Here is a 22,673-nt window from a genome sequence, read left to right as displayed (position 1 = left end):
TGTTTAATCCCTTCCACGTGTGCATGTCAGCTCTATCCAAACACATCCTAGACAGTAGACTGTGGTCAGTAACAGGAGAAGCAGCGCCAGTGATGCGTCAGATTCAGAGGGACACATATGGGATGTGAGACGGAGATAATGGATCGGATGCTGGACGGCCGTAATGGATGATTGACAGGAGGCTCAGTCAGGTTCGGCCAATTATTTCATTCGGACCGACTAAAATGATTGGTCAGACTGTTATTAGAAATATATAAGAATTAAACATTTTTGAGTTTCAGTACCTGGTGGATTTCTTTTACATTTTAGTTTGACACATGCTTATTAGGAGCATTTTAAGATGACAAAAGAAAAGTGTAAAAATGCCACATCATACGGTATAGCTTTAATTGCATTACTCCCAGACCTATGGTAGCTGCAAAAAATTTAATCTTTTTAATCAAAGGGATATTAACTGTTCCACACTCAGATATAGAAGATGACAGTAATGCACGTTAATGCTCTGTCACTTGTCAGGAAAGAAAAACGATGCCTGTTTTGAGTTACTGTAGAAACACCTCTCTAATTACATCCTCCTAAATCCCTGTAAATCTTTCCCACTGACCTTTCAGTGATGGAATCTGCCTGCTAACCTTCCCTCTTGCACTAAAAGCTCATTTTTATTCACTTGGTTAAACTCAGGAGACATATGGACACAGACCTAAAGCTCAGCCTGACTTGTGTACCATGATAGGACTCGATTATTAATGACGGTTTCCCTCCTGGTTGAATGCAGATTTGGAATCCTCTTTACTGCACATATTCCAATTATACAGGTGGTTAAGTGTTTTTATTTTTTTTTATTTTTTTTTACTGTGTTTCTCTGTGTTTTACAGACATTTCTGGCAGTGGGCGTTTTTAGCAAAATCATTTTATTAAATGAAACTTTTATAATAGTTTCCTGGTGAGGTGTTAACTGCTTGGATATAAACCGTGTATTTTGTGACATTAATCTCTAACTAGAAACAGCTTAGCAGAAGAAGTTCAACTGCTTGAGCTCTCGCCCTGCACTGGAAGCAAGTAATATATCAGACATTATCTCTGTGATGGATAGTACGGATTGTGCTGAGCTTGAAATATATGGTGGTAGGAAAACGAAGGACGTTGGAGTGACAGAGCTGTGACTGAATGCCTTTCTGTAAGTGCTAAACCCTCTCTGTGTTGATAGACACAGACCGACTGAGGTCTATAGAGAGACCCAAGGGCCATGGCAACCTGTGTATGTCTTTTTTATCAGCCCTTTATTCGGTGGCTGGTTTCAGTCCAAAAGGTCCAAACTAATTGTCGTCAGAGCTGTCAGGACGAGGCCAGTAACTCTGAAGAGGTCAGTGTAAAAATACAACTCTGGAAAGTTGCTTCACTGAATGACATCAGATGATATTGTACTGTATTCTAGTAATTTTACTCATCCTTTTTTCTGTCTGAAGGGTCATTAATGTATAGTATAATTGTATCTTTACTAACAGGAACTATAGAGGGAATGTCTACCGGCAGATTCTCAAATAGCAGTGGTGCTCTGCTTTTGATAACTATGCTCCAGTGGTTTTGTGCACTTCAAGTGACTATCCGCCACTGTGAAGTGCCCTTACCAAGCATGAATCATTGTATCCTGGCTTACTGCCTGGCCAGACTACTTGCAGTGTAGGAGGCACTTCCAGATGCAATTTGCCAATTGCTGCTGAAGCATTAGTGACTAAGCTGAACAGCATTGTAGCCCACATCTTCCCACCCTCTCTTGCCAGGTATTGTGATTTTAATGGAAATTACCTAATCTACTCCCATCATATATTCTCTGAGTGATTGCAACATAAGCAAATCTGTCTCAAAATGTATACTTCCTTCAGTATAAGTGTCAGTAGGCTCTGATCATTCTACTTTTACAAGTGTGTTCTCCTACTCTTTACAGTACAGAAAAATACAGTGCATTATCTTCCAAGTCCTCTCTGCTGAATTACACATGACTGGCTTCAAGGCCCTCTGGCACTGCAAATGGCACTTTGATAAAGTGGTGCCAAGTATAGAGGTAGGACTCAAAAGCCAAACACTCTCTGGTTTTGCTGGAAGAGAAGGGAGCACTGAGGGACAATCAGTTGACTCAGGTTTTCACATTACTGCACAGGTGAATTATGGTTTTCCAGTGTGCAACAGAAAAAACACAGGTTTCTGTCATCAGTTGGCAGGCGTACTTTTAGAGATAAGGCACAGAGCTCAGATATTTCTGAGGGGCAAGAATTATTCAGATCCTTTGCTAAAGTAAAAAATAGTTTTACCACACTGTGGAACAAAAGTTCAATATTAAAGAGCAATATGTGAATATTATCAGTATTTCTGAAATAATGGAAAGTAAACGCTGTGCAGTAAAATAGTTTCTGTCAGTATTTTGCTATCAACCATATCACTACTGAATTAATGTGTATGTAGCATTTTATTGCTGTAGATATTTAAGGTAGACATTGGTTTAACTGCTTTAAGACCTACAGTTATATTTGTTGTAACTTCCAAATAGTTTTGTCTATTTATTTTTTCAGACATGATTTCAATTTATCATATTAACCGCTGCATTTTGCATTTTTCTGTGATAATCAGGTTATTTTCTATAATTCACTTTCTGATCATGTGGACATTCCTAAAACCTCAGAGTACATTCAAAGGTTATTATATCAAAACTATAAATGATTTTCAGCAAAATATGTCATTTACTGGACATTAAAACAAGTGTCTACAACCACCATCAGTTGTGAAATTACATGGGTTTTATTGGTGAATCAATGTTGCAGAAGATGAAGGTGTTTCTATGTTCTCTACGGAGCTTCTGAACGTCCAAATTAGACATATCTGATGCCTCTGAAAAACAGGGAAACTTCATTTAGCCTGGATTATTTAACTGTATTAATAGGGTTAGTGGGTCAGAGGTTATTAGGGTCAGGTCAAAGGAACACACACATCTATGAGAAAAATCTAAGTTTCTCTTATCATGTTCTGTATGCACTCATTTATTAGCTTATTACTGTGATGTATAATAAATGCTTGCATTAACATATTTAACCTGTTTTCAAGACCATTGGTCCTTACATCATAATAGGATCAAGAACTGAAACCGTGTCACTACGCCCATTGAAAGTGTGTTACTTTATATCTGTGTCAAGAAGTCCAAAAGTTTCCAATGTATTTTCCTAAATTTTGGCAGCAGTGTAGCTTAATATTTTATGTAACACATCATGGGTAAATTTAAGTGAATTTTTTGTGGGAACCGCACATTAAGTACTTCGGTGTAAACCTTGTCAAAATTAGTGACATTTTGATGAAACCATGTTACAGAGCACATTTTAAAATATTTTTGGTCAAAAATTAGATTTTTAGCCATCATCATACTTACTATGGTTAAGTACTGACAGATACCTGCTGAAATATGTAACGCACATTAATATAGGTTATATATGTACGAAATTATAGCCCATTGAACATCAAACATGTAACCGTGTCACTGCTTGACCTCACCCCATAAACATTTTAGATCGGTAGATGCTTTTGGTTGCTGGCTACTGTTAAGGACATGAGGGGTCAAAGATTTGTTTTAGAGCAACACATAGCATATTCATTCAATAATATCATAATTTTTTTTTTTTGCATCGAATATCACTGTCATGTGATAAACACAACTCAGAGAAACAGCCAAGTTTTCAGTTGTGTTAAAGTACATTCTTGTAGTAATCCAAGAAGGTTTATCTTAGATTTTGGAATTTATCTATCATCCCTTAACCCATAAAGAAACACTTCATCTGTCAATTTATTACAAATGTCCAGAGTCAGTACATTTTGGAGATTTTTGGAGTAGTTTTGGCTGTCCAAGAAAGGAAAGATTGTAATTTGAAAAACAAAGTAGGGACTAAAGCTGTGAGACAAATGTACCAGAGGAAAAAGTTTAATATTCACCTCTGAAATATAGTGGAAGAATATAGTAGCATAAAGTCTCAAGTATAGTAAAAGTACCTCATTATTACTTAAATATAATACAGGTGAAGGTCATGCATATGCTTTAAAGGAGTAATATTTTGCTTTTCTAAATGTAATTATGCATTTTAAAACATTTCCCTGTGGTCTACATACACTGTAAATGCCATGCTTGGGTTAGAGTTAGGGTTAAGGTTAGTGTTAGGATTCATTAATGTTGTAGAAATCCACTTGATTTTTGCCAGAATGAATATAAAGATAGCTTTGCAACACCTGGAGGGTTCAAATTACAACTTTTTGAACTGTTAGGGTCCAAATACACAGATAAATGTACCAAAGACTAATAAAAGTGGGTTTAGCAAAATATGACCCCCTTAAATTTTCTATAGAATGAATGCTACACAGTTAGGGTCTATGGCCTGACATGAATCATAATGATGAGTCATAAACCCTCTTCTATAAACATGTTTGCCATTTTATGAAACAATCAGCAAGACTCACATCTCTACCCTCCTGTCACAAAACAAAGTGAAGTCCAGAGGCAATGTTTAGCTTTTCTTTTGACACGAGTTCACATGTTTCTCTGCAAAAGTGCCATTTTTCTGGTGGCATTCATGGTTGAGGAGCGTTCACACTACCAGTTTGGGTGTTAAAATCTGTTTACTAGTCTCTCAGTCATGGGAATCACAAGCTGATCACCACAAAAATGTGAAAAAAGGGCCTAGAAAAGATTCCTCAGGCACGGTTCGCCCCTGGAAAAAATGTTCTCCAAGCATTATAAATAGCTGTCTCTCTTCTCTGGTGTTGCTTTCTTGGCAATATGTGGTGGATCTTTCGAAGACATACTGCGTTACCCTATAGACAATTCTGCAGGCAATAAAGTCAGGCTTTGACACAATCAGGCCACAGCAGATGGCCATAAAGCTTTTGTCCAGGGTACACCTGAGACTTCCTGAGGTTTATCATTCATAACCATTGGACTGCTGTAAAAAAGAGAGGGAAATAAACAGAGAAATGGCACTGAAGTGTTGCCTGGTTTGTAAAAGACAGCTGCAGTCAAGCAGAGTGGTCATTTTTAAAGTAAAATGTGAGCCAAAAAGAGGTCACATTGATGACCTGTCCATGTGTGAAGCAGATGGGAGCCACCCCTCCTATTCTTATTAGCATCATACATCATTGACATTATTCACTGTTACAGATTTGTACCATGAAACATTATTTTCACTCTCCTGATGTATAAAATGTAATCGCACTTGTTGAAAAGTGTGATCCTTCAGGTGGTATTTATGACACCGTGCTTTTAACCATTGTAAATCAGCTTTAACGCTAATGGCGACCCGCTCTCAGCAGTATTTTTTAACACTAGTGGAGGCAATTACCTTCGCTGTGATAAATCAAAAGCGCCCATCTTCCTGCTAACTCGCTGCTCTTTCAAAAAGAAAGATGAAGAAGGTTTGATCGTTATGATCACTCATGACCCAAGTCCTAACACACTTTGGACAAAATTTGGCACAAATTCTTTTGGGATGCAGCTAATAGCTCCAGTGAACAATGCCCTGGCAAGGAAGCAAGTTTTCCTTATGCTTCATCAGTCTTGTCAGCAAACCAGCAGTATTGTATATCTTTCTAAACATTCAGTCTCTGTGGCAGTGCAAGAATGATTGAAAGATGTGACAGATTATCCACAAGCAAATATGCCTGAGCCCTCTGTCTCATCTGGGCTGCCTTCATGACCTCCTCCCAGTCTGTAGCTGTGCTCCCTGGGACATCTGTACGTCAGCCAACCACTGATGAGCTGCATCAGACCTGGCCATCAGGCCGTCTGACTCATCATCACATTAATTCAGACTGGCAGCATCTGTCTGTTAGTCTGTGTGTCACATCAAGACACATCCAGAGGCGATACATGTCCCCTGGCCTGTTTAAGATGTACTTTTTAACATGCGTGTGCAGTAAAAACAGACATCCCTTAAAGCACACCCTCCCAATCATTACATGGTACTTCCATATTAATCAGCATCAATAATCACCACAGGATATAATCTGGCAACACTGTCGATTTGGAGAGTATTCAGATAATGAGTGAAGCCTGAAGAAAGGGGGTTCATTAGTGAAATTTCTTGATCTGTATCAACATTGACGTATATTATAGACTTCATAATTCTTCACTTCATTACTTTAGGATAATTAAACCAGTGTCATATCTTGGTAAATGCAGTGTACTTACTCTGTTAGCATTGTTTGCCAATAAGCTGATAATATTGTTTGATGCATAAATGAAAAAGATATCATCAATGACAGAACAAGACAGGAATTACAAATGTCATTTTCATACTTTGTTTTTTATTCTATTTTATTCACACCAACCTTTATCTTAACCTGAGCATTTTAGATTTTGGAGTTTAAAAGATGGGCTTGAATGCACCATGAAAGTGATAGATGATAGAAGATGATAGATTGTTCTATCCGTAGTAAGTAAAAATGTCCAAAGGCTATCATTGTTACCATCATACATTTCATGACCATCCTGTTTTAGATTGTTGTTTTGCCCAACTCTGCCATCACATATTGTTGTAGATCATTGAGTGGATTTCTCCAAACTTCCCATCCACCTTTATGTTTTGGTATTCCACATCGTCATGCGTCCGCGTGATGCTCTCCATTCATTTCCTCTGACACATCATGCAGTGGGAGCGACCTTGACATATTAGGACATTAAATGTGAATCAGCACCTGTCGCCACACTGAAATGCTTCCACACTTCTCTGTTTTCTCAAGCGCATCAAAGGAAAATACAATTTCACCCACAGTGTCTGTCTTTGTCACATCTACTCTTGCACAGACTTTCATGGCCACCTTTCTCTTCCTTTTCCTGTCTTTTGTTATTTCTATTTTCTGTTTTGCCTCATCATTTTTGTGATTTATATCTTTCCACTATTATTATTGCTGCTACATGGCTTCTATCAAATGGCTTGTGTCTGTATCAGCTTCTTTAATCCTTTGTGCATCAGTCTCAGATACTTTTGCAGTCATGTCTTTGTCTCATCCAGACAGATTAATATCAACAGGATGGGTGTGTTAACTGCCTTTTCAACCAATATATAATTTTTGTCAGAACCGCAAGGTACTTTTAGTGCAGCACATTAAATTTTAGTCACTTTTCGCCCATCCCTTTCTCCTCCCTGAGCTCTGCCATCTCCCCTCTCATCTGCTCCTCACTGTGTTTCAAAGTAATTATTCCTCATTAATCTACAATAGCTCCCTACCAGTCTATTAATCGAAAGGTCTGGGTAGCACACAGAAAAAAATGAGTTCTCGTATTAACTCGACATCATTACTCTTACCATATAAAGTGCTGGGGTGGCTGACTTTCTATGGTGACCTGCAACCTAAATTACCTTTATTAGTGGTGTTTCAATCTTCTATTGGCCCCTGATTTCTCATTCCACAGTGGTATTTTTCAATTGGTAACTGCACTGTTCTTGGCCTCAAGATGCTACTACTTAGAGCGTATTTGTCATATTTGCCAGTATTGTAATAAACTAGAAGGAATGTACACAATCCTTTAGTGCTGCAATAAAGAATTGCTTAAATCCATCCAAATTGAGTCTTAAGAGTTGGCAATGAATTCAGCAGTTGATTCACTGGGTCTTGAGCATGTTAGTGTTGAGGTATGCTAACCGGGTAACTGGAGCTGGTTGAAGACTATAGCTTGCTAGTCTCTAGCCATAACAAGTCGAAGTAGCGGGCTAGTGCTCGCTAACCTGGGGCACCAGAAAGTGGGGGTAAACATGACAAATTCATGGGCCCCATTCCCAGGGGGTGCAGTGGATAAAGGTTAGAAGTTGTGCAAGTTCTGTGTAAGCTCCGGAGTAAAAGAGAAGCATAGAAGCCGGTTTTTCAGAAGTTTTACTCTCAGTTTCGCGTGAAACTGTTATGGTTCTCATGCTGAGAACTTAAACTGAGAATAAACCCAAACCTCACAAATCTTCTGTCCATCCATGAAAATTGTCACATCAATCAACACTCATGTCCATGTTGTCACCAAGGTTTTACGTCAGCATTTTACACTGTCAGACTGAAGTAGTTTGAGTGATTTGACCAAACCGGCAGAATCTACATTAGTGCTTGATGAATATAAAGAAGAGCCTCCATGGTAACAGACATACTCTGGACTAATGAGGACAGAAAGAGAGGACGCAAGGTGTGAACAGTGTCCAGATGTTGAGATGTGTCCCTGGGCAGATGGCCTACTTCAACCCTAGCCGCTCATTACACTCCTGCTAATGAAGGGCTATGAATATGCAATAGAGAGAAAGCTTTAGGGACCACCGACTTATCCCCAATCAATTTAGTATACCATGTCAGGTACAGAACATGAATGGTGTGTTTAGATGCAGATTGTCAGATACACTATGTTTCAAGGATTAGTGTTAATCAGACTTTTGTGAAAATATTTTATTGAATAAGTGTCACCTTTTATTTATTTGCTAGTTTGGATCACTGTACTTTGTTACAAATAAAAGCTGACTGTAAAGCATTGTAAAACTGCCAGCATAGTGTTGCATGATCTCCCACACCTTCACATGATGAGGTCTTTAAAGAAGGCTCAGTCAACCCTGGCCAACCAGAGCCTTCCACTCCACAACCAGTTTATGCTGCTTCCATCTGGTCACAGATTGTCATAGCCAAAATGCAGGGCAAACAGACTGAATTATTTCTTTGTCTCTGCTTCAGTTGACTTTTTAGATGATTCAGTGGGAAGTTTGTTATTTGTTATTGTGGTGTAGGTGAATATAATTCTGTTGGCTGCACTCAGTTGCATCCCATGGGGAAAATAAAGATTTCTTGAGCTTGTGTGTAGTGTAGATGGTGGTTTTATGTTGAGGTTTTGACAGATTTAAACCGTAAAGAGGTAAGGAAAAACAATGAACTTAAGAATAAAAGAGGTTGTGTCTGGTGATAAACAATTACAAGACCAGTCCAGTCAACTCTACCAAGAATTTTACTCTTTTAGCTTTCTGTTTGTATTTCATGGATGGGTTAGTCTTTTATCAGAAGATGTGACACGGCAGTAGGCATGTATTAAAAGGAATATTTTTAATATTTGATGAACATGTGGCTGATACACAAACTGAACTACTGTACATCAGTTGAAATGTGGCTCAAATGTAATGCTAACCTTTCCAAAACCTGTTCTCTTGTTTGCAGAAACTCAACAGAAAGTAGTTTATTTGAGCTAAAATAGTTAACTTCGAAGCATATGGTCTTGTTTTTGTTGACAAGTTACAGCTTTGCACATCACCTCAAGGAACACTAGTGCATCTGTGGTTAAACTATAAGGCATGATGACAAATTCAGTGACGTAGCTATTGTGTTCAATAGTTGATGGGAAACAAAACACCTGCAATGAAAATCGGGGTCAAAGAACTGCCCAGACTAAACATGCTTGATAAGGTGAGGTGAACACTTTCTGTAAAACCTGCCAGTTTCAACAGACTAGATGGTGTATTGTTTCATCTCAGCAATGGAAATCACTTTTAACTGCCATCTTTAAGAAGCTTTTTGTAGCTGGATACAATTTGTAGTGTTTTAAAAACATGAATGAGGAGAATGATAGTGAGGTACTTGTCAGAGTTGTATTAAAGAAATGAAGTAAACATTAAAAAAAAACAATTCAAGAGACTCCTTTTCTGAGAGGTGACGTTGTTGTCACCTCATAAACATATAAGCTGAGGAAACACTAAATATTGGGGTCATTTCACCGTGAGGAGGACTGAGGGTGATACTGCATTTCTCATGCATAAAAACTGGGAAAAACATACGCTAAAAATTGAGTTACAAGGATGCCATCAACTAGCTGAAATTAAGCTGAGATGAGCCAGTTCACACCCCTGCAACATCCTTAAATAGTTTTGTCTTGTCATGAATTGTTTGTCTGAACTGGGTTCACCATAATTGTTCAGTAAATTACAAAAAGGTTGTTTTGGGCTTGTTGTGGAGTGATTTTTCCCTACCTCCAGCTGGCCTAAAAATTAGACCCTAGATAGGGGACCCCAAGATAGATACAAGAGGCAATGTCTACATTATTGGTATTATAAGTAATTTAGAACACAAACAATGAAAAGCAAACATGACTTCATAAAGTTAATAACTTGGAGGCTGCTGTGTGTAGCCTGCTCATACACTTTAAGAGTTGGAGGTTTTCACAAGCAATGCAATTTAAAGCAAATTTCAACTTTGTGAGGTGGCTTTGATATTTCACTGCGATGAACTGAAATCATAAGAAGGAAGGATATTAACACCTTGCTATGGAGAATGCTTTGCGGCAAATTGTAGCTGAAGGATTCATTTGACCATTGGGGGGACACATTATTGGAACTGTCAAACATTTTATTTCTCGTATTCTGGTGATTTCTTTTTTTAACCTCTTGGCTGTGCCTATTCTGTACTAGTTTATGGCGGTCTTTAATATTTTTATTGGCACATTCTGAGGTGGGTCAGATCACTTGCATTCCAACTGAAATCTACACCCTTACATGAAGCATACATGACTTAAAGGGGTCATATTTTGCTAAACCCACTTTTATTAGTCTTTGGTACATTTATTTGTGTATTTGCGGACCCTAATAGTTCAAAAAGTTTGAATTTGAACCCTTCAGGTGCTGCAAAGCTATCTTTATATTCATTTTGGCAAAAATTTAATGGATTTCTACAACCTGTTTTAATTCCTGCTTAATTTGTTGCATCTATAATGAGTTATGTCACAACATTTGTACATATAAGGTCAAGACCTCTGACAAACATTTCTCCAAGTATGACGTAATTGTTCCGCAGCAGCAGTTGTAGTCCATACTGAAAATATGTCCAAACTTTGAGCCGATTACCTAAAATGTTCAGTTGTTGGTTGTACTAACAAACTCAAGTGGCTAAATGGGACAGAAAGCACGGTCAACAACCTAGAGGGGGTGGGGTGTGAAGTGGCACATGTGCATCTAAAGGGCCAGCGCTCAAAACAATCTTTCTGGTGTCATTACTCAGAAATAGGGTTGAAGATGGACCTGTGGAGTTGAATTAATGAAGAATTCAGACCCAAGCAGAGCATTTACAGTTTATGTAGACCACAGGGAAACGTTTTAAAATGCATAATTCCATTTTTTTTTAAAAAAAAAAAAGCAAAATATCACTCCTTTAAAATGTTTTATTTGTCAGTATATTTTACATGCAGGCATGCAACAGAAACAGAAACTGACCCTTTGCATTTAATCCATCACTAGCTGAAATATGCTGTAACGCCACACACTACAGATTAGGAGCAGTGGGCTGCCATGTCAAGTGTCCAGGAAGCAAATGGGGTGTGAAGTGCCTTGCTCAAGGGTACATCAGCCAACAATTTCTTTTCCGGTGACCCTTTAGTCACAAGCTGATTCTCCAACCTTCAAGGCCACAGCTTCCCCACCCACTCTCATCATACCCCCTCCTCAGTGCTGCATGAGTAAGCAACTAACAGTCATCAGTGATATAGAACATATGAAGGGCATCATTATTCTCCATCCACGTCCTGTAGAGACAGATATATCTCAAGTCATTGTTATTGGCGAGACAATACACTTTAGAAACACATTTCTCAAGTCAGAAACTGTAGAAATAATCTCTGTAAGTGTAGTCTATACTATATTAGATATGACTGTATTTGTAGTTAATGTAAAAAGTTACTAACTAGCTGCACTGGTGCTAAAACTAATGTAAAACAATAGCAGTGCTGTTTAAAGAAAGAGTAGAATAAAATTAAGCCAAACACAAACAAAGCACAATCTGCTGATTACGATCATCCTATCTCATTAGACTTAATTTCGACTACTCAGTGTTTTTTTTTCCCACTCGCGCTCTAATGATCACGCCTCTCAGTGGCCCAGGTGTAGCGGGCCCTCACTACAAGTGGGGTTTTGAGATAAGCACTGAGCTCAGGCGGCTAACACAGCCATTAGCATTAGATCTGTCCAAGTCCTCCAAGTGATCCCAGGTTAAACATTGCACACAGGCCAGAGAGGAAGATGAAAACACTTGCCAGCTCACCGCAGAGAAATGGCTCACCCCTGCTATGCCACTCCATTTTCTACAGCTGTATCGGAGCACTCTGGGAAAGCTGATTGCTGAATTGCTTGGCAGGCCTTCGGGTGTGTATGCGTCTCACTGTGTGTGTCTGTCAGCAGTTGATGTCCCACTGTGCAAAAGAGTAAATCCTCTCGTCCTTAACCAGGTGGACGTGCTAGCTCATCATTCTCTTTCATCAAGACCTCTCCTTCCAGGCTCCCTCCTGTTGAACCCTGAGCCCACCGCTAAATACTGCAGCATCTCCTTTACTCTGTGCTTGGTGTTGTTTTTCAAGTCATTCAAAGAAAGGTGTTGAGAACTGCAGGCTGAAACAATCAAATGCAAATACAGTACATGTTACATTTGCCTTATTTAACCTTCATTTACACCTCGATTAAATTTGCTTTATTAATCCGACATATTTATTTGCTGCCTAAATCTGCCTTTCTTACACTGAAAATGTTTCCTGGATTAGTCTTTCCTCTGTGTGTTTATGACAGGATTTTGAAATATTAATTTTCCTAAAGCGGTCACCTTCCTTCAGTCCTGTGAAGATCAAACCAGCGCCGTTTCTCGAAGCCTGTCACAAACAATCACCTTGACTCAGCTCAGTGGGACTGACTGGAGCTCAACTGGAGAAACAATCAAGCAGCTCGCTATCAATCTCAAATGCACACAGCGGTCCATACCTGTTCTTAAAGCTGCCAGATTTGAGGATTGGCCAGTACTTCATTGCATGCCTGAGGCTGTTTTTGCAGTGTCACAGCAATGACAGGTTGTCCAGCCTTTTCTGATTTGTCACTGGGCTCTGGGTACCGATTGCAAAGAGGTAATATGTTGAACAGAGTACTGATATAATGCCTTAAGGGCAGTTAGAGAAAATAAGCAGGTCACCTTTTCCAGGACCTTTTTTTCCTACATTTAATCTGCTTTGGTCAATGCAAAAGTTTTGTTTTGTTTTTTGCTGCTGTTGTTTCAGTATGCAGAATAAAATGAGATTGGGGAAATAGATCTGAGGCAAGTTATGAAATCTGATGAACATCAGCGTTGTGTGTTTTCAGGAGCCATTTCAAGAATATGAACCCATTCTGCAAGTTGTTATTGCAGTGTTTTTCAACCTTGGGGTTGGGACCCCACGTGGGGTCACCTGGAATTCAAATGGGGTCGCCTGAAATTTCTAGTAATTGATAAAAAATAAATAAATAAATAAATAAATAAGGTGAGTTGAGAGAGACAATCATAATAGATAAAAGACATGACAAACTCTGAAGCTGAAACTGAAGCACTGTGGTACTGCTGTATCTTTCAAATGTTCATTGTGGTTGGTTTCAGATGCTGCAGCTCTTTCGTAATTCATAGTTTGAGTTATTGTTTGTTCAGTATTAATTTGCAGCCTTGTAAATCCAAGCTGGACTGACTGTACATATTCTGACCAAGGAAAATAAAATTCTACCATTGTGCAGTAATCTACACCTGGCTTTTCTGGCTCTGTCCATAATAATATACATCATATAGCTTAAATGTTGTCTAAAATTAACGTTCATTTGCACCATAGTATAGCAAACTATTACATGATCAAAAACAAATTAATTTTAGCAAAAAAAGAAGGTCTCCATTTTGAATGTCTGGGGACGCCAGAAATTTGTGATGTTAAAATGGGGTCATGAACCAAAAAAGGTTGGGAACCACTGTGTTAATGTAATGTCTTTTCTGATTGATACTTTCACAGGATAGTCTTTTTTTTCCCAAACTTTGCTGATTTGAATTCTGTCTTGTATCTTTTCAGATCGACCGACTATGGCACCACATACAGTAAACTCAACCTGATGCCGGGGACAACCATCGTGGTGACAAGCTTCTACATCTGTCCCACCAACAAGAAAAAGGTAGGAGATTGTGCCTGTTACCGTGGTCGATTTTGTGCTCTCTGAAATGATTTACATCTTTAAAAGTGCCAGCTGTGGAGGATACCCAAACTCTTTGCTCTTGTGTTTTGTTGAACGTGTGAGCTGGAGGCTTAAATGAATATTTACACAGACAGACTGGGGAGGATGTACAAGACGTCTAGTTGAAGATGATATGAGGCAATTATTCACTGCAAATGAAGACTAACTACTGGTTAAAATTAGATGAGACTCCAGCATGGAAGCAAATAATTCATATTTGTTTAAATGATAAAAACTGGCCTCTTTTGTTGATTGCAATGCTTTACTTTCATGAAAAACACATGCTTTACGATACTCAAAGTTTCTACATTTTTCCTGATGTTGAAAGGACTCACTTTCCTCAGTACTTAGCTAGTTCTGTACCATTTTTTGGTATTCCTCATACAGCCTTTGGCCACATGCAGCACTCCCACACACTCTACAGTTGCTCAGTCCTCAGGCAGTGTCTAAACTTGAGTGAATTTTAGAAAGCGGCAGATAAGAGTGGGATCCAAGAGGTACAGTAGGTGACTTAAGCTGAGATACGACTGGACTGCCAACTGTGGCGGCCTGTCTAATTGGCAGGCGTTATCGTCGGGGTCCAGAGTTCTTCGAATCGATGAACAGATAGCGGGAGATTAGATGTAGCCACTTTTCTCACTTTCTGCTCCAGCCTCCTCAAAATGTCTGTACGGGCAGGATCTACCATCTCATCATCTTCACCGACACGCACACAGACACACACACACGCATGCACACACGCACACATATACACGAACAGGAAAGTGGAGGGCCAAATGGCATTTAATTGCATGGGAATGGAGTCATTTTAATTTCCCTCAGGGAGAATAGGAGAGACAGACATTTAGAGAGTGGGAGAGAATGAGTGAGAGTGTTGTGACAGTCGGATGTCTGGTAATATGAGCTGGGGATCAAGCTGCTGCTTAAATACACCTCCAGGCCTGGCAGGAAGGGAGTGACGGAGGCTCACCACCGGGTGGAATCTGTGTGGTGTTGTCTATTTGTGTTGCTGCTGTTGTGTGAGTAGGTGTGTGTTGTTTTTGTGATGAAACGGGTAGGCGGTGGTGAACTGTAGCTAAGTACTTTTTACTCAAATATTTTACTCAAGTCCAAATTTGAGTTGCTTTTATGCTACTCTCTAGTGTCATGCAGCTTTATACCTCCACTCCACTAGGTTCCACACACTGCGATTTTCGGCTGTCTCAGTTGAAAGTTATCAATCATGAGAGAATTGTGGTGATATCTTTGGTCTTGGCCCTAAATCGGCAGTCTTATGTTGTATTGTGAGACAGGGTCAAATCTTGTGACCAAAGACAGCCTGCGATAAAATTCTGACCTTGTCAGAAATTTGGGGTGATCAGCTAACAGTGTGACAGCTGCTGCGACCTATGTCCCCTAACTGACCAATAAAAATGCAGTACGAAATGACATACTGATCAGCGTGACACTGAAAATGACAGACCATAACAGTTAATAACATTAAATGCTAGCAGATGATACCAAGAATTTACTTCAAGCTCTCTTTCCAAAATTGGCATTCCAAGTTGGCCTCTCTTTCCAAGCCACGGCCGCATCCATATCCCCCCCCCCCCCCCCCCCCCCCCCCCTCCTTTTTTTTGTCTTCATATAAATGTCACAAGGGCGAGTGGGCCGTTACTTATTCACATTTTTGTTTTTAATGGATGGATTGTGCACGCTGATGACGTTTTATTTTTGGACACTCATGTCAACTCACATAAGTCGTAGGCTGCGATTCAGCTTGCGTTTTTATTGTGCGATCTACAAACAGCAAACTTCATGTTGTACCCAAATTCATGTACAGTGTGGCTTGCTGTGAACTTATAAGATTGTTAAAATCGTGCAGTGTGTGGGAGCCTTAAGTCTCAGAGGCAAATATTATACTTTTTACCGTGCTACATTTCTCTGACAGCTTTAGTTACTTTTCAGATAAGTTTTTCATCTGCATCTGAAAACCATTTATCTGTACGTGTGTTGATTTTTAATATTAGTGTTAAACCAAGGGATTGAATTAAAAATTCTCCTCTGCCTTCAAGATTCAATGTTAAATATTTAGGGGGAACTAAATGAAGGTTTTTCGTATTATTCTGTCCCCTCATATGTTTAGCTGTACACAAAGTGACACATAGTCAAGTCTTAAAGACCTAAAGCTATTTTGTGTTGACTTTTTTTTTTCCATAAATATATTTATTGTCATTTTCAGTGTTGTATAAGAACAAGCAAAAAACACAACACATCAAAACAATCCCTACCATCCCCCACCCACTCAATAGCACCCACTCCCAGTGCAACAAAACATACTTGACAGACACAACTTAATTGACTGTACAGACAAGTCTTTTAAAAATTGCAAAAAAGGTGTTCAGATCTTATTAAAGTTTTTGATCTTTCCTTTAGCCAGGTACATCAGCTTCTCCATTGCCAGGTTAGAAGACATTTCTTTAATCCATTGGTTCACTGTGGGTCCGTGAATATCTTTCAGTTTCAAAGAAATAACTTGTTTGGCTTCTTATAAAATTTTTTTTACAAGTTTCCTTTTTCCTCTAATTACTTGAAACTGCTCAGGGAAGATGTGCAAAATACAATATTTTGGATCCACAGGAATAACACATTCTGTAAATCTATAAATTAAATTAACAGTCTCTTTCCAAAAATTCTGAAGTTTCTCACAGGCCCACATACATTGAAACAAAGTGCCTGTTTCCTCATTACATTTGGTACAAATGTCAGGAATGTTAGGATTAAAACAGTGTAGTTTTACAGGGGTGACATATGCTCTAAATAACCATTTGTACTATAATACTCTGAACCTGTGGTTAATTGTTTGTGTTTGAGCTATAAGACAGGCCCTCTCCCAATCCGCTACAGATATTTCTGTTTGAAGATCATTTTTCCAAGCTGATAAATGAGAAGGAGAATTATCCTTAGTACCTGTCAAAAGTGCATCATAAAATTTTGACAGAAGACCTTTGTTATGACAATGGTCCTTTGTGATACTTTCAATAGTGGATAGAGAAGGTTCTAATGTAGATTTAATTTGAGTAATTAGGTAATTCCTTATTTGTAAATTAAAAAAAAAAAGTTTCCTAGGCAAATTATATATATCCATTAATTGTTCAAAAGACATTAGAGAACCCTCCCTATATAGATCTTTTATTTTACATCATCCCTTTTCTTTCCAACATCTAAATCCCATGTCAGCTCTTCCGGGTTTAAAGTTATGATTCCCCCAGATTGGTGAAAAGCACGAAAGCCCATGAGAGTCGTTTAAAAAGTGGTGAGCTTGATGCCAAACAGATATAGCATTTCTGAGAAAAGGGTTTTGAGTATTTTTTTTTCTCCAACATTTTAGTATTTTGTGTTGAGTTATTATTATAACATTCCCCTCTGCATTTTGCATTTTTCAGTGAAGAGCAGGTATTTTCCTTTATGTAATTTACTTATCATGCAGACGCTCATAAAATCTCAGTCAATTCAAAGGTCATTATATCATAACAGACAAAACATTACTGAACATAAAAACCTGCATCTACATCCACTGCCATTTGTCAAACCACACTGACTTTTTTGGTGAGTCAATGCTGCAGAAAATGACATTTACACATTCACTACGGAGCCTCTAAACATCCAAAATAGACATATCTGATGCTGCTGAAAAGCTGAGAAATGACATGTTACTTGAATTAGTCTAGTGTATTTATAGGATTAGTGGTTTGGAAGTTATTGAACTGTTAAGATCAGTAGATGCTTTGAGTGCTGTTTAGGTCTTTAAACAGATGAGCTCCAAGACTCTGAAAGTGTTAATGACTCGGACACAGACGTCTGTGTCTTTTACAGTGGTTCTCACTTGTTTGTGAAATTGAAAAAACAAGAAAAAGAAAACTTTCACAGTACATAAAAACGTGTAAAAAAATAAATTATGTAATACTACACCCACTACAGATGGCAAAAAGAAATATCTAATAATATTTTCAAATAAACAATAAAACAACATCACATACAATCCCACTTATCTAATAAACTGAAACATAAAAACTGAACAAAGCTGTGTCAGGCAGATGTAAACAGCAAAAACTACGGGGTGCTGAATGGTTGGTGTAGTCTATAAGCTGATCAATGTGATTATAAACCACCAATGGAGAGCAAGTTCATAAATTGGCTGCAATTCACCAAGCAACCACCAGGAGGTTCTTCTGTAGAACCTCTCAAGTACAGTATGTAGAATTGTGCTGATTAGGGCATAAACCTGAAGGTAAGAACTGTTATGTGTAGGACATTGAGTCTATTTGTGATGATTCTATTACTGAACACAGAATTCAATACATTGCTTCTTGTTGTGCCATGTCAAACCTGAGTCATGATAACCTTGGCAACGCTAAAACAGGCCACAAACACCGGTTTCTAAGCTGCATCTAAGTTTTCTGTAAGTTTCTGCTGGAGGATAGTAAGCAGACAAATATGTCGACCTGATCCTGGCTGTAATGCCCCTTTTCCTGTGGCAGTATCAGCTTGACTCACCCTCAACTTTTTTTTTTTTTTTTGTTAGCATTTTCACTGCATGAGAACAGGAACCAACTGACAGCACTATTTCTAGTACCAGACTGCAGATTGATCAGTCCAGAATTTGTGTTGTGTCAGTACGAGTCAAGCCTGTGTGCAGTCTCCAAAACTATCAGAACAAATTTTCAAGTAGGCTCTGTCTTGATAAATTGACCACAGGCTTGAAGTCTTAACAATTATATTCTTAAAAACATCTTAATATGATGTTTTATTTTGGAGTCATGAATAATAGTGTTATGTTTCCTCTAGTGTTGTCTAGGGTGTAGCTGCAGTTGCACTGAAGATGATGTCATAAGTGTTTACAAAAGTGGAAATACTATACCTGCAGTGAAAATACATAGTGATGCTGCCAAAACCCAGATGAGTCCAGTCAAGTTCAGGTGAGTTGAGCAGATACCGTCAGTGGAAAAGTGACATAAAGCACTGATGTCTAAGAGTCCTCTGACAGGGGACTTTGTTTCCAGAGGTGTCAAAAGTATTCACATTCATTACTCAGGCAGACGTTTAGGTAGGGTTTAAAAATACTTCTGCAGAAGTTGAAATATCAACTCAAGCTTTTTACTCAAGTAAAAGTGCAAAAGTGCTGGTTTCAAAAGTAAGGCAAAAAAATTGCCGTTAGGACAAAAGCTTTGGCAGCACCACAGGAGCCTATACTGCACTACCCCACCTCCCCAAAAAACACTTTTCTAAAGGCCATCATGAGTATAATGTTATATTAAAATATTAATATTGAAACTGAAACTTGAAAAAATGTATTAAAGAACCATATATGTGTCCTACTGAGCATTAAAATGTTTTTTCATGGAGCGGATGATATGATAACTAGTGCTTATAAGTATTGGAATGGTGCAAAGTCAGGTGCAATGAATCGTGTACAAACCAATAGGGTGTCAGAATGGTATATGTTTGTACTTCTCATCCAACCACAATCAAATTCACTCTATCTGGATGGCGCCATTTGTCTGGATAGTTTTTTTATTTGAACAATAACAAGCCACAATGAAATAGGAGTAACGAGGCTATTTTTAAAATGTAAGGAGTAAAAGTAAAAAGTTGGCTGAAAAAAATTACTCCAGTAAAGTATAGATTACCAAAATTTCTACTTAAGCAAAGTATTTCTGTTTAAGTATTTGTACTTTGTTACTTGACACCCCCTGGTGGCCTCCATAGGGCACTGTGAGGTAAGGGTTATTCAGCTGGATCCAAAGTGCAACATCACAATCAAATGTCAGTACATTTCACAGGCTGAACCCTGATACCAACCAGCAGTATTGTAACATCCATAAAATGAGGATAATCATCTACAGCAGCACAACAAACAGTATGGATTAGTGCTACAATGAAAACATATACGACAGAAAAACACTGACAGGGACTATTTTACTGCACAATAACTTAACGGTTCAAGGTAACAGAATTATCCCTGAGGGGCAAGTTGATTCACAGCCAGCAGTAAATAAATAAACAAACAAACAGCAACTGACATACAACAAACAGCAAAGCAATTCAGACACAATTCCATATGAATGTATCATTTACAAGGCTGATAGTAGGATGAATAGTGAGCATCCGAACCTGTTTGTTGCATCGTAGTAGACTGTACTGATGGAAACAACAAAAAATTACACCTTAATGGATGGCTTGGATCAGGTCCTCGGTCCTAGATTTTACATAGTGCATTTTGCTGATAATACTTGCATTATGCATGCTATAGAAATCTAATCCGCCATACTTTATTTGACAATGATTCTTAATGCAGAACTTGAGGAGTATTTTCACAGTACACAGTAGATTTATTTAGATAAAGCTTCTCAATACTGTCACTGTGTGTAGGTGTAGGCAAGGATTTTATTTGTGCGTGTGGATGAGAAACATGATAATTCTGTCGGCATGTCTGAGTCGATCATCAAACACTTTGATCCCCCTAACTAAATATCAGTATGCAGCCATGTGTTTACTTCTTTCTGTTCAGGATCCAAATTATGAGCGGTCACGTCAGTGAAGTACACCAACACCTATCCAAACACACATACGTGCTGAAACTCTGATCAATACTGCTAATCACATCAGAAAACAGCAGACAACTGGGTCTGTAAGCTCTACGAGGGGATTACACACAGTGTGAAGGGATCACACGGAAAAAGGTGTGAGGGGCCTCGAGTAATCAATAGGACTTGAGGCAATTAGAGAGAGAGGTGAGTCTTCAGACAAAGACAATGTCACCATCTCTTTCTTTCTCTCTGGGTTTCATTGAGAGCTTCATTAAAGATCCACTCAGAACTCTTTGTAGGTGAGGCTTTTCGAGGAGCCTTGACACATTTCAGCCCCAGTAGTCGTAAATAAACTTTGAGACTTCAGGTCCAACAGACTCTCCCTCAGCAATTTACACTAACTGTTGTCTCTTGGGGGGGGGTGTCCATTGCAAGTCCATTTCCTTGTTGCTAAGTGCTCAGTATGAGGTCTGAAGTATATCCTTAAAGTAATTTTACACCCAAAGCCTCCATTCTAATCGTTTGGATCTCTCCCAGCCACCACAGACATAAACACAGAGGTCGTGTCTTTTGACTTTTTCATGAGACCAAATATTATCCTACTAGTTTTGCTGCCACAGTCAGTTTAAGTAATAAGCAAGTATGGGAGAAATGATCATTATTCAACAGGAAACATTTGAAGAGGCTGAAGGCTAATGCTTTTTGTAGCAAGCCTTAGCTTTTATCATCACTTATAGGTGCTGATAATTCTTAGTGAAAAGCAGTCGCATTCAGCAGAGTGGCATATATAAATACTGAATTTATCTAACAAGCCGTACGTACATGCTTTATATTATTACAGAATAAATGAGGTAAGAGACTCACTGGTATGTAATTGAATACCTTGTGTCACATCAATGACAAGAAGGATACACAGTTCATACCTGCAGCCTTAGTCTAATAATGTTTTGTTGGTTTATTTGTCAGGTTTATGCAAGAACTACTGTGCTAATGTACATTTTGATGAAACGCAAACAAAGCCATTAAATAGCGAATATGTGCATTTACCTCCTCCAAGACCTTACAGTATAGTTCAACCAGGCACAATGTCGCATTGTTCGTCAAGTCGAGTAAACAAATGAATAAATCCCAGATCGGATGTTTTTCTCTTCCTTAAATTAATATGACTTTGGCAATTATTTGTATTGTTTTAGATTTAGTTATGAATCTAGTATGGATTTGTTTATATAGTTTCTGTATAGGTCATTTTCTAAGCTAGTACAAAATATTCTTCGACTTCTTCTATTTCTTCTTCCCATTTCTGTGGACTCGTGCATCTTCAGTTCTAGAGTTTTTTTTTGTTTTTGTTTTTTTTTCCTTATTTTGGTTTCTGTATTTTTAACAAATTTTTAGTGGAATCTTGGTGACAGAAAAAAAACAAACAGCAAACACACTTTGGCTGAGGAGATACTAAACAAATCTTTATAGTAACTTTTAACAACTGTTAGAATTGAAGTAACAAATTAATCACACCTTCTCTCTGTTTCTCTAATGATTTTCAGGGAAGTAACACAGATTCAGTTTTTCTCCCCCTCTTTGTTCTTTTCTGAGCAATTTGATAGTAAAGGGTAAAAAAAAATTATGTAGCAGAAGATGATTAGAAAACTGGAGAAACATGTTTATGTACTTCAGAATGGCATTAGACTACAAATAAGAGCAAATTGAAGAAATTAAGTGGACTCCAGTGAGTGTGAGGATGTTTCTCCCTCCATTATCGGCTTAGCTAAGTCCTTGTTGAGCTGCGCTTATATTTCTAAAGACATTTCCCAAACACTTTTCCTTTTTTTTTTTTTTTTGCAAGAACCTCTTTCTGTGATTTGGCGTAACATCAGCACCTCAATTCTCCATGCTGCAGGACCTCACCTGCTATTAAAGCTCAGAGGTTTTTTTTTTTATGTTCTCATCTTTGGGGATGATTGGATTTCCTGTCTGACATTAGATGCAAGAGAAAAAGGTATTTTCTGCTTAACAGATACTGGTCTCTCAACATAACCTTGTATTAATTTGACAGCTCAGGAAAGGTTTTAAATGCTGC

The 22,673-nt window shown here is 38.3% G+C and overlaps 1 protein-coding gene and 1 non-coding gene across 8 annotated transcripts in view; one reads left to right on the top strand and one right to left on the bottom strand.

Annotated features, from left to right (window-relative positions):
• sorcs2 (sortilin-related VPS10 domain containing receptor 2) overlaps positions 1–22,673 on the top strand; it is a 593,249-nt gene that overhangs the window by 286,154 nt on the left and 284,422 nt on the right. For all 7 annotated transcript variants that reach the window (XM_030162130.1, XM_030162128.1, XM_030162129.1 and 4 more), the window contains exon 3: positions 13,871–13,970. In XM_030162130.1, the coding sequence (XP_030017990.1) occupies positions 13,871–13,970 (100 nt within the window). The remainder of the gene's footprint in view (positions 1–13,870; positions 13,971–22,673) is intronic.
• LOC115439100 (small nucleolar RNA U3) lies at positions 11,452–11,660 on the bottom strand. Its single transcript, XR_003938193.1, has one exon. It is a non-coding gene; the product is annotated as a small nucleolar RNA U3 (small nucleolar RNA).

This window comes from Sphaeramia orbicularis, chromosome 18 (assembly GCF_902148855.1).
Source record: "Sphaeramia orbicularis chromosome 18, fSphaOr1.1, whole genome shotgun sequence".
NCBI lineage: Eukaryota > Metazoa > Chordata > Actinopteri > Kurtiformes > Apogonidae > Sphaeramia > Sphaeramia orbicularis.
Note: the sequence above shows the minus strand (reverse complement) of the source record. Positions and strands in the feature narration are given on the sequence as shown.